General features: G+C 28.4%; 1 protein-coding gene across 1 annotated transcript in view; it reads right to left on the bottom strand.

The window, feature by feature from the left end:
- The window catches only part of flz (transmembrane serine protease filzig), a 42,397-nt gene extending 40,672 nt beyond the window's left edge, over positions 1–1,725 (bottom strand). Inside the window, exon 1 of the mRNA XM_088205832.1 lies at positions 1,156–1,725. Coding sequence (XP_088061958.1) covers positions 1,156–1,405 — 250 coding nt within the window. The 5' untranslated portion in view covers positions 1,406–1,725. The remainder of the gene's footprint in view (positions 1–1,155) is intronic.
- Positions 1,726–13,955: the final 12,230 nt, after the last annotated feature.

Below are 13,955 nucleotides of genomic sequence, written 5' to 3'. Positions count from 1 at the left end.
ATATCACTCAAACAATATTCATAGAAAAATTTCATTTTAAAATGACAAATTATGACATTACATTAACTGTATCACTTCCATACTTTGTTAGTTTCTCCTAATATGTAAATGATCAAATTTATTGATCATTTCGCTTATTGAAAAGTAACGTTTTTCAGTCACAAATCATACGCCAATTGATTTAATAACAAACACAAAGGACAAGTTGAGAAATTCTGTTATATTTTGTGTGTAATTAGCACGCGTGACATGTTAATTTATCGATTTACAGTTACTTGTATGTACGCACGTTTTATATGAAGTACTCAAAAATACATAAATAATAAAATAGGCAAAACGGAAGTAGTACATCATAGATTTACTATAATATGTAAATACCTATTAGAAAGCGATTTAGTCGATGGTATGAATTGCAAAATGTATCAAAGAAAGTGGGCGAGCCCTGATACGTGTATATGACACAAAAACGAGGATAGAATGCAGAAATGTGCTTCTGAGATATCGGCGATAAAATAAAATGTGCAATTGAACACGGTCTACTAATTTTATTGGTTATGGTGAGATTTGAAACCTTATTTATTGAAATATAGTATGTGACACGCAATATATTTTTAATATTGTTCATGTGCCGATAGAATAAAATATGTTTCGCAAAGAGAGATGCTTTAATATATATTTTTTTTATAAGGGTGAAAATGTTTTAGATTCCTATAACAGTTAATTTTAAAAATGTAATAGTTCAACTGGACTTAATCTTTCAAATATTTGTGGAAGTTGTTAAAGCATTTTTTTGTTAGAAATAAGTGAGGTTTTAGCATAACTATTTTGCGGTTAGATTACTTTATTTTTTGTGTTATGCTAGCTTACTTTTGTAAGGTTACTCTCGTTTTTTTCTTTTTCAATTGGTGAGGTTAGTATATGTTATATAAAATTAGCTTTTAACTAAATCAAGATTATTAAACAAACGGTGTTATTCAGTGACAAGTTTTTAAAATTGGGTTATTGAATTTTATAATAAACAAGTTTTTTAACATTGATGAATAAAATCGTGGCCATTGATTCCAAATCAGCTGTTTTCATCTCTACCAAAATAATCTAATAAATCGATAATTGATATGATCAATTGCCCTAATTACAATTAGAATACAATCCTACCTCTATGTGACACGTTTTCGCCCCATTCTTCCACAGCTTCCGCGATGTCCACATAATAGTTCAATATCACCAAAAACAACAACAGCTGAATCCCAACTAGGACAGCGTTCGACGACTTTTTAGGCATCCTGGTCCTCAGCTGTTGGATCTTGACACCTATATCTTCGCCTTTCTTTTTCGTCTCTCGCTGTTTTTGCATCGAGCACTTGTTTATATTATTCAGTTTAGTCGAAGGCGCGATTCTACCCATGTCTGTGATTTATTATTAATTTTATATATAAAATATGGGACACAATTTTTTAATTAGGGACACATCACGTTTTAAGGCCACATTTTTTTGGCACTTGTGCACTGCGTAACCGGCGTGTGTTGATAGGGTGCGAGTCGATCGGTTGGTATGCGGCCTTAACAGTTAAAGTGTCGACGGTTCGCGGTGTTAACAGTAGAAGAAGAGGCTTTCCGATGGGCGAGCGACAGCCGCGAGACCCACAGCCCGACTGACCAACATCGGCGGCCAACATTGCACCATCTTCCACGCGACTCTCTCGAAAGAGACTTTCCTCTTTCCCCGCTTAATGTTTTTTTTTCTTTGCGCTCGTCAGTGCTCCGAAACCATCACCAAGGAACGGACAATTTTTTATAAGTCGCCATATGATTCGGATAGATGGAATTTTTTATTTAGTGCGAGTGCACGGTGACCGTTATGCCGATTCAATATTCAGGATGTGCTAATTTAGTGTCACACGCATAGCTAATATGATTCACGTTAAAATGTATAAATAATTCAATCGTATTAATAGCAAAACAGCTATTTTACTCAATATAACTGTTACAGTAAATGACTTTACTTAATACCCGGTATTTGAAACAAAAAGCTCATAACTATAGATGACAAAAAAATGTAAAATATATGCACTGTTTAGTAAGATCTTACATATGTAAATTCTAGATTCAATATCGGACGTGTCGCAATAACTTACCTAAATAAAATGTAAATAAAAATGGCTACAAAATAAATTATCAGTAAAGCTCCAATAACCAATTATTTTTTCACTGAATTAATAATATTATTCGAAGGATTATATATGACAACTATTATTAAAATGTTTTATAGTAGATTTAATAATGCATAATGTCTAGCAATGAATATTATCAGTCACTGTGTAAATTAATAAAAGAACATTTTTTTTAAATTAATGACTGACCAAAAACAAACATAAGCACTGACCCAATAAATACAAACTATAACAATAAACCATTATTGTTAATCAAACATTAAACTTTTTCATTATTTTTTGTAATAAATTTTAATGTTAGATATTTCTTTATTTAACACACGCAATACACAAGTCTAATTAGAAAACAAGCTATTCCAATTAAACCTCCAAATAGTTGTGTTTGGTAGTGGCACCAAATAATGGGCGAGCACTTAATCTTCCTCAGGTGGGCTTTGTATATAAAAACGCTCAAATCTTACACTTTTGATTGAAATTCAAATTGCACTCTTTAACTCTAAGCTCTAAGCTCTAAGCTCGTACAAACTTGAGACCAAGTAACTAAGTAAAGATCAGGAAAGCATCCGCTTCTCTCTTTACGTCAACCCTAGCTCAGCTCGATATTTGGAATCTAGAGTTCAATTTACCAATGAAACAATTGGATCTTTCAGACGCAGAAACGAATGAGAGAAAGGATTTGTTATTTAATTCTAAATATTTAAATCACCGGCTTGAAATAAATTGCTAAATCAAAATGTATGTAATCTTTTCTTAGCAAAATTTATAGCGTACAACGTTGACAATTTCTGCATTAAGTGCATAAGCAATGCATTCGCGAGATATGTCATCTCGCCGCCAAACGGTGACACGTGACATTTCCATTTAGAAAGTCGTTTGAGGGTTAAACGGCGAGACCCTTGACTTTACATTTTCTAAAAAGCGAACTTGAAACGGGTCACGCGCTGTATCGACCTTTCAACATTTCGCGTCAATCGTATATATGTTTTATACCCAATTTAACAGTAGGTTTACCCATTCATTAAAAATGTTTATTTACTGTTTATTTACTCGCTGCTTTCTCGCGACATTCTATGCTTTTTTTAAAGACAACATTTACACTGCGTCGTATTTACTGGCCGTAAACAAGATTTTAAAGTGCGATAGATACGAGCGAAAGTCATCAAAGCGAATTGGGACGGATAGTGAAAATACTTATGTTGTCGACAGATCAAATAGAAAATGTTTGACTTTTAGATCTTTTTATAAATATATTCCCGTTGGAGCACTTCAAAAGTTTACAAAGTGAATTTTGCTTTTAATATCCAATCTGTTTGACGATCGAGTCTCGTTTGCGGTCTGTGGTCGCCGTTTCCAATCCGATATGGTTTGAAATGCAAAACCATTTACTTTCATCAAATGGTTGGCCTGAAATAGATATAAAAAATGACTTTGTTGATCGACGAGTTAAGATAATTTCTATATGTCAGATGGAAATCAAACGGATAGTGTTACGCTCATATTTTATTTATAAATCTAATAGTGATTAAATATTTATTATTAATTGGAATGTATTTAATTATTTACTCAATAGTATATTATTCCCTCAGCCTCAAATGGGATTATAAGGAATATTATGTGAAGATTTATGGTGTTAAAAAATATTAAAATAATAGAACATAAATTATTATAAAATGCTATGTACAGACATTTTTAAAATTTAATATGGCAATGTAAAAAATCGTATACGAATATTTTATGCTAAATAGCATTGTTTTTTATGCTTAATTTTCTGCTTTTCACTGATTATAGAAAAATTATTCTATGAATAGCCAAGGATACAAACAAATATTTATGATCTACATAATAAACAAATATGCGCAATTTTTCGCTAATAAATATTAAAGCCTGAAATTATTAGGAGGCCAAGTTACACAAAACAGCTTCCTGGATCAATATAAATTTAATGCTCCATAAATTTTCATTAAAAAGACTTCTGCTATTTCCCGTACTAAATCATTCGCTAATTCGGCATACCCAATATACAGGGTAGCTTAAATATAATGAACAATGTCTCCTTAAAGATACGGGAAGAAATGAAATGTATTTCTGGCCGTTTTTATCTAATAAACGTTAAAAAAGCGTAGATACAGGTAGAGGGATTAATAAAATGCTCGTTTGGGATATAAACACAGTTATATTTGTAATCGATTACAGTTTTTCAGTAGTACACAATCTGTTCCAAAAAACTTTTTTATCACTGATAGCTCATGAACCGTTAATGGTATAGAAAAACTATACACATTGAAATAAAGTTCAATTCAAGTTATTTCTATCAATGTATCATGGTAATAGGCGTTAGAAAAAAAGTTAATAAAACAATAAAACTATCATTATAAGCCATAAATCACATTTTTTTTAAAGAAAAAAATAAAATATCAGTTCTTTGTCTTTAAAACGGTCCTAATTTTCATTGTAGAGTATTTAAATTTTCATTGCATTGACTTTAAAGCCTCTGCTTTTTTGAAGCGATTTAAAAAATCCCGGTAGTTTGGGAATAGGATACTTTGTTTGCAAACAGATAAAGTTATATTTTTATAGGTACATATGTATGTAAACAGCGTGTATTTTAATTTATTTAAAATATACAAAAGACCTTTTTTATATGTATTTATTATTTACAACTACAAAAACGTAATTTCAATCATAGTACAATATAAAGGGTACAGCAAATGTAAAAATACATTATAAAAATGAGAATATATATTTTATTTTTCTTGAGAAAAATAAGTTTTTATAAATTTGAAGACGAGTGTATTAATATTTTTAGTTAATAATCCTGCCATTGATAATACTCACTCGCTTTCCGTTGATGTTGGCTTAAATGTGAGCAAAGATTTATTTAAAAAATTAGTTTTTGAGTCCGTTCTTAAGTTATTTAAAACATCTTACTCATTTCGTCGACTACATGTATTATTTTAGACCAGAAAATATTATAGTGGTTTATTTATTTTTTCATTGATTTTCAACGTCATATTAATTAAATCGTCATAAATATTTTATTTTTTAAATATTTAAGAATATGATTCCGAAACATACAATAACATAAATATGTGTTTTTCGAGACAGAGTGGGGCATAAAGATCTCCCACGGTTTTAAAGGATTTATTTCTAAAAAATACATAAAAACAGTTTTTTAAATGTGTTTTGAAAATTATATTAGAAAAATAGCCGCCGTCGTTGGCATTACATTGTTGAAGACTCAATATATCTCCACTTGTTTCCAATTTTATTCCTGATATAAAACTTTATCAAGTGATCAAGGATGATATTGATTATATGAGCTACGACAATCGTCGCTTTATGGGTATTTCACTCTTTCTAAAGTACCATATATAACTGATCATTTTTAATTCGTTTAAATGTTCATTTGTATAATGGCCATCATGACGCATTGGAGAAATCTATGATCATCAAGTTCGCAATAATAGAAAAAATAACTAAATAATTATTTACATTATTTTTCTCCACTTAAATATTTAGTGTGCACCATAACTGTTTTTATTTTATTTATATTTTAATCTTTAATTGTATATTGTTTGTATAATGTTAGATTTGTAATATAAATTAAAATTAAGCTAATGAGCAGCTAATTTCTTCTTGCTTTAATTTTTGTTTATAACGCTGCAAACATTTCTAGTGATAAAGTTGTGTTAATTTCAGATATTTTTTTCAGAAAAAAATTAGAAAGTTTCTGGTTCATTTATTTAGGCCATGAGACAGAACAAAAATCAGGAATTTCCGGGTTGTCTTAACAATGATCCCTAGTTAACTTGATAATAAGCAATGCCACAAATATTTACTTAATTTATATATGTATGTAGATACATATATAAATCTTAACTTACAGTAATAAATCAAAGTTTATGCTACAAATAAAGATGTGCGGCACTATATGCATATATATCTTATCATATAATAAAATCGTTACTAACAACAACAAAAAACTACATATGTTAGACGAAAAATAATTATATCAGCATAATTGAATTTAATGTCTACAACTATAAATTTCAAGTAGACGTAGAGTATATAAAGTTAACTATAACAAAAAACCTATATGCGATAGCAAAAAATATATTAGATTACTACAATAACAAAAAAAAGTGTAAAAATACAGGTCAAATTTTTAGCGTGCAAAAGTATTAAAGTGGCGTGAATTTTACAAAATCAACAATAATAGTATTGAATATAAATTACATTAAATGTAAATTGATTGAAAAATATATATAAAATTACAATTGCGTTTTTTATATATGATATTTACAATTCCAGAATTCTGATATATACGATTTCATGGCAATTTTTATGAAAATTTATCTACTATTTACATGGAGTGCAATTTTTTTAAAACCCACATATAAACCCAGATAATTCAGTTGCGCTTTTAATACCTAAAAGAGAAATCTATGGATTTTATATAGGAGGAGGAACTGGGTGGAGTGGATAATTATACTGAAGTTCAAGTTAAAATCAAGTCATAGCATATTTAGCGCAATTTTCAAATTCAGCAGTGTATCATCTTATGACTAATTCATAAAGTAGTAAATGTGTAACTCGAGCAAACAGAAACAGCTATTCGTCGCGGACGCATTTAATAAATTTTCGCGCGAGGTCCAGCGACCGACAGGGAAACCGTTAATGACTCACGTAGACTTTCTCCATCCACGCTAAAAATCGTTCGCGTATTCGCACATCTGAAAATTATCGTGGGCTAACGGGCCGCAGCGAGAACCGGCCTCGCCACAAGATATGTATATATCCAAAAGATATCGGATAAAGGTACGCAGGCGACATTTTTTCAATGGCAGACGATAGGACTTTGGTGTAGGTAGAGATTGTGGCGGCGCGTGTCGGTGCGTATTTGTGTCTGTGTGTGTTCATGACCTTGACGATGGTCCATTTAAGAAGTACACCTAACGGCATGTTTCCATCCAACATGACCGACTCATATACGAACAGGTGAAATTTATAGGGCTACCATTCGCGGCACATTAAATATTTATTTAATATTTTAATAATATAGTGTCTTTACCTTACACTTAAATGGCTACCAGTATTAAATAATACATTAGAGCGTAGTGGTTTTCCGTTGAATTATATATTGCAATTAGTAGAATTTAGTATTGAATTAAAAAAAAAAATACAAGACCATATAAAAATTAATAATTTTTATTTTTTATTTTTTATTACAAATTTGACCATCATGATTCATGACTTAACGTTTCCACAATTCCTCATGAGGGCCAAAGTTTTTTATATTGTTTTTCAAATTGCCAGTGACAGCCAATTTGACAGCTAATTTGTGCTCAGTTTGGTTTGCCATTTTACCATGAATACACTTACAAATTATGCAAATTTATTTCGAAAACGTAGTTCATTCGCTTACAACCATTTTACGGTCAACATAAACGTCCATCCGAGTGTGTAATTTGAATAATCATGGATCGTTTTCGCACCACACATACTCTAATTGATAATACGCATCCGCAGAGACGTCGTACAGTGCGCACCAAAGAAGTTGTTTCTGCTGTATTGAGGGGAACCTGAATGAGTCGATTCGCCATCGTGTACAGCAATTAAAGCTGTGTTCATCTACTTTATGAAGGATTTTGTGGAAAGATCTTGGTTTACGAGCTTACAAGATCCAGCTCGTGCAAGAATTAAAGCCGCTTGACCATTGTGTGCGTCATACGTTTGATGAATGGGCTGAAAACAAGATTGCTCTTGGTTCTCATTTTCACCACAAAATTTTGTTCAGTGATGAGGCTTATTTTTGGTTGAATGGCTACATCAACAAGCAAATTGCCGCATTTGGAGTAAATAAAATCCACAATCCATTATTGACACGCCGTTATATCCACAAAAAATCACTGTTTGGTGTGTTTTGCGGGCTATTGGAATCATTATCCAACATGAACTAATAAAAGTTCTAAAAGTAATTATAATATCAGGTTAACTCCAAAATACAAACTAAGTCAACTCAACTCTCAGAGGAAAATAAGCGGAAGAAGAAGTACGGACAGGCGTTGTATTTCACATATGTTTTAAAAATATGCTTGCTATCATTACTGATTTTATTACGGATTTTTAATATACTAGTATTGGTCAAGGTGTATTAAAACCCATAGGAGAGCACAAAAGCAATTATCACTTCTCAGAAGTCAAAAATTCACGTCAAAAGCAATAAAATCGTGTCGGCGCCATCGCAGTGGGGACGCTCGGCGTTTCCGAGCGGCACGATTTTATTGCTTTTGACGTAGATTTTTGACTTCTGAGAAGAAATAATTGTTTTTTGCACTCTTCTATTGGTCAAAATTCGGTTTAGATATCCTTCATTCAATTCTCACTTATTGAAAGTCTTAATATTGTTATAAAAAGTATTGATATGAATGCTAGATTACCGAGCTACTCCACTGTGACGGCGACGGCACGGTTTTATTGCCTTTTGACGTGGAATAGAATTACCAAAATCATTATATGTAGAACCAATTTTTATTGACACAAATCTTTCGTTATGAATGTGTAGAAAAAAGTAGCAACAATCCAGAAAAAACTTTAAAAACAATACATTCAATGTTATTTTAGATTTTATACGTAGCTCTCCTAAAGAGATTATAATGAAACTTGAGGACATTTTTGCAAAATTAAAATAAATTCTTAAAGATAAAGATAATTTCGATATAAATAGTAAACAATTTTTATAAAGAAACCAAATAATAAACATTCGGATATCCTATACTAAATATTCTCAAATAAAAGCCTTAAATTATAAATAATAGAAAATTAAATACCAAAAAAAACTTGTCGTATTAAGTATTACTATAAAATTTGCAAACTTGAAAGCGAGAAATCAAATTTTTAAGTAGTGAATTTATTTAATTTAATATTAATATTATTAATTTGTCCATAATATTAGACTATAAATTATAAAATATTTTCAAAAAAATGACAGTTTTTCTGGGGTCTTAATATATTTAAAATTGCCACGTGATAATGTAATAATATAAATAAATAGCCTGATGACAAAAAATATAGAAAAATAATACTTTAGCAAAGGGTTAAACTATTAATTTGCTTTCCATCAATGGTGCAGCGACTTGATAGTGAGCAAAGCGACGTAAATAATCTTATGGTAACTATATATGTTACTCTCTGCACCTCGTTCTACGTTGCATACTTTGAATGGTTGCCATTATACTCTTTGCTCTGTGGTTACCATACAGTTGTTTTCGCCCTGTCTTTGTGGCGTTGCTCCACTATATTTTAGATCTTAGAAGTGTACATTTACTGTTTATTTTTAAGCTCGTGTTTTAAATGTAATTTCAAATACTATTAATTGCACATTTTTAATTTGTATAATCATAATTTTATTAAGTATCAAAATTAATCTGTTTTTGGTTTTATTTTAATAAATTTTTATTATATAGAAATATATATATTATTAATATAATAAAAATATTATAGCAACTGCCGGTGATAACCCTATCTAGAGTTCCCATGATGATACAACATACTTACATATTCATCGTACTGAATGATCGCTTACTGATTTGTTGAAAATGAAAAATAGCAATCCTTTACAATTGTATTATTGAATAGATACAAAAATATGTCTATTAGTAGACATTTATAATAATAAAATATAGATAAATTGTAATGTCATCAAGTATCATATAACTGTAAATGATATATGTACATATTGTAATATATCTATAACACTTATACAAATAATAAAATTAATTTTATACTTTAATCTATTAGAAACTATTATATATTGCACATAATTTAGATTTAAAATATTCATTTCTCCGTTTCATTAACTGCATCGGTTCTATTAACAACCCACGTATGATTTATTCAATTTATTGCGATTCATCAATAATAACTTTCACCAAAAGTTGAAAATATGCATGGCTCATATTGGAATAATTATTTTGATTGTTAAAATAACGTTTCACTAACGATGTATTCATTTTTCAAAAGAAACTTATTATATTAAAGATGTGCATATCATAAAAAATAATTTCACCAATAAATTTATAATAGATTATAAATAATTAATAAATTGTGTCTAGACAAATTTTGCACTCGAATAATAAGTATAATTTCTCCATTATAAAAGATGATGCATCAATTTACAAACACTGATGATGATTTAAATGATAAAATCATGTTTAATTATAATTACTTGTATGAAATTATTTATTTTAAATTAGAAAAAATCTCATCAAATATAATGTGCATTTTAACTATCAAAGCTCAATTTTAAATTGCATTTTACCTTAATAATATTTTAATGATAATCGTAGTAAAATCGCATTAAAAAATTCTCGAACGAAAGTTTATAATATGATAAATAATATATTTAAGATAAAAATATATTTACATTTAAGATATTCTGATGAGACTTAATTTTCTAATTTAATGATTTGATTGGTCAAACTTATTTTTACAAATTTTAAAGATTTTATATTACAATTGCACTTAAAAAATATAATCAAGTTTGTAAATGACAAAGAAATGTTATCAATTAATTTTTTTTCTGAATGTCATATTTATATTTTTTATATGATATGTTAAAAAATTATAAAAAACATATCATACATATATTAAAATAAACCAGAGAAAGCAGCTTTACATTGTATTTTAAGAATAATATACAAAATATTTAATTTTATCTAATATCATCACTATTTATGAAAATAATATGTTCAGAAGAACGCAAAAATATCTTTATACACTTTTATGGTTTACAATTTAAAAAATAAAATATATTATTATTATTGACTCAATTCCGCTCCAATAAATGGGTTTTTTACCATTCGTAATAATCTGCACATATGTTAGTTTACTGATGGTATAATACGTAACATATGGAAATATTTTCAAGTTACCTTTTACTGCAACGGAAAGTTTGCCTTATTTTTCATGAATTCAAAATTGTTCTTCTCTGCTTTAAACTTACTTAGATTAAACGCCAAATCATAGACACAATTCACACATTAAATTTCCAAATAATTGTTTAATTGATATTAAATAAATTATTCACTTATTTAACTCCAATTAAATAAGTGAATACTTTATTAAATTAAATCAAATAATTCGTTCTTATTTCATTTTACTTATGTATGAAGATTTTTTCACAAAATGCAATTAAGTCAACTCATCCACTCGAATTGTAAAATAATTACAATTCCTAATACATTCAATGATCTGTTCTTTTAATAACGACATCTGATTGTATGTCATAAATAGATTTTGTTTATTTTTAATAAAAATAGTTTTCTATGCTTATAATATCTTATTTTAGAATGTTAACACATTATAGGATTATATTAAAACACGACAAGTTGAGATGTAGATATAATATAATAATAATGTATGCACAGTTATTTAGCACTTATACACATCTCGCATAATGATACACTCGTTGATACCTCATTTCCGAGACTAGATTTTCCAGAGTGCGTCAATCAATTCTATATTGTACGATACGAGTAAATTTAGTGTGGTTTTAATAAATACAAGCACGTTGAATATTTAAATATATGAAAGTTATTTGGAAGGTGTTAAAAGTAAAATTTAATTTAAAATTTATGCGAGGAAAGTATCGAAATTAATTAAACATCAAAGAAAAGCGAATAATCAATATTTTATCTGGTGAGACGCTTCAAGATATAATTAAAAACATTGAATGGTAAATTAACAAATATTGAGCTTTCTCCTATATGTACATAATATAAACAAGCAAAGACATGTTAAAATGTTCAAATAAATCATTTATATGTGTTGAACGAAAAAATTAAGCTCGCCTAAAACAATAGATTTGTACTCTCACTTCTTATCCTCATTCACAAAGTTTTCATTTTAACCTTGAATATTTCCAGTGTCCGTTTCGATTTATGGTAAATTATGAATATGACTGTTTTTATTAAATATCATATGTAAGTTGATTTTTACAATATGACAATTTTTCATTAATAATTTTAGAGTTGTGTATTACTTGAAATGCAGACATATCATGAAAAATAAAGTAAATATAAAAACAAAATGTCTAAACATGTATTGCTTTAGATGTTGAAAAAGACATTTCAATGGTTTCAGATCTTTAGCTAAATATATGATACTTAAATTAGCATTGAACCTATTGCATATTTTATTTTCACACAAATTATGTGACAAATTTGTGTTTTTTTATGTAGATATGCATATCTATATTTTTACCTACGGCAAATGCCGTTTTAAATAAGATACCCTGATGCTTATAAAAATAATCCTAATGAGTAGAATTAACCTAGTGTGTTGCCATTTATTTTTATTATTATTCAGCTCTATTTTATCAGCAGAATTCTTAAATCACCTCGATTTGTTATTTTCAGTCTGTTTATTTTTTAATTATAAGCAATTTTTACAGATTTGTAATTTGGCTGAACTCACGTCTATATGATGAAGGAAATGTAATTAAAATATATTGTACTATAGCATATATAATACATAGTCTAATATATTGTACTGTAGCATATAGTCCAAAGTATGAATATCTGCTTTTGCAACCAGAACTAATTGTATGAGTCGAATGTATGTATGTTACTTAATGTTTTTCAAGTTTTCCATATCAAAAGCCATTTCATCAATTTTTATTTACATTGTATTATTGCTCAAAGGAATTTTCTGGCTTATGTAATATAATGTATATTATTACCTCTTCAATAACTGGAAGAAAAAGCTTAGTTTTTCTGATTTAGCAATCAGTAACAAGAAACCCATCATTTTTCTGCTCATGTCGATTGTTTTAAACAAATCTTTAGTGCTAGAAAATAAATTTAGTTCTTAATTTTTTTATCAGCTTTTTATTAAGTCTTTTTGCCAAATCAGACCCAATAATAATTTATGTTTCGTAGGTGACTGAATCAATTCATATTTTAATATTTAATACCATATTGCATACATTTTTTCTTTAGTTAAGTTATATAATCTGGAGGGAGGGGTTAATAAAAAGTGTTTAAAATTGAAGACGCATTAAAAATACAAATAACTGTTTTTTGTTAATATTAAAATAAAATTATTTTCTGTAGATTTATATGTTAAAAGCTCGTAAACATTACAATTAAAAATACAAAAAAATATTATATCTACGAATAGTCTTTCGAAATTTTCTTCTGCTTTCTTTTTGCTTTTAAAATCGCTATTTTGGAATTCACTGATCTATGATCATGAATAATATCATTATACATTTTGTATAGCTTTACTCCATTAAAGTAAATAAGCACTTATCTGCTTAAAAAAATTCATATATATTATATATTTAGATTAGTTAAAATAGAAAAATGACAAATCACCAAATTTCTCAAGAATTTTCATTAGAGCATTTTTTGTTAAAAGTCAAATTTGCGCGAATATTTTTAAATATTTTACAACCACTGTATTTTTTCTTCCGCTGCATATAAAGGGTGTGTAAAAATATAAATTCGCACTTATCTTTGTTTTGGTAAATTAAGAAGACTCAGATAAGAAGAAAATCAGCATATTACAAAAATGTATGGGGGCTTTCCACAGAGTAACATCAAAAAATTTTCCTGTTGCTGAATTAAATCTTGTTTTTCAATAACTCAAAGATATTTTTTCTATCTTTATCTTGAAAAATGCTAAGTAGCAACAATTTTTATTGATTTTTTTCTATGATTCGTGTATAAATACTGGAACCCGAAATTACTTTATCATCAATCGAAGGAGATCGATCCGTTC

The sequence above is a fragment of the Plectrocnemia conspersa genome, unplaced genomic scaffold (genome assembly GCF_051122295.1).
Source record: "Plectrocnemia conspersa isolate PC_06_02 unplaced genomic scaffold, ASM5112229v1 ptg000002l, whole genome shotgun sequence".
Lineage (NCBI taxonomy): Eukaryota > Metazoa > Arthropoda > Insecta > Trichoptera > Polycentropodidae > Plectrocnemia > Plectrocnemia conspersa.
This window is presented reverse-complemented; position numbering and strand designations above follow the sequence as displayed.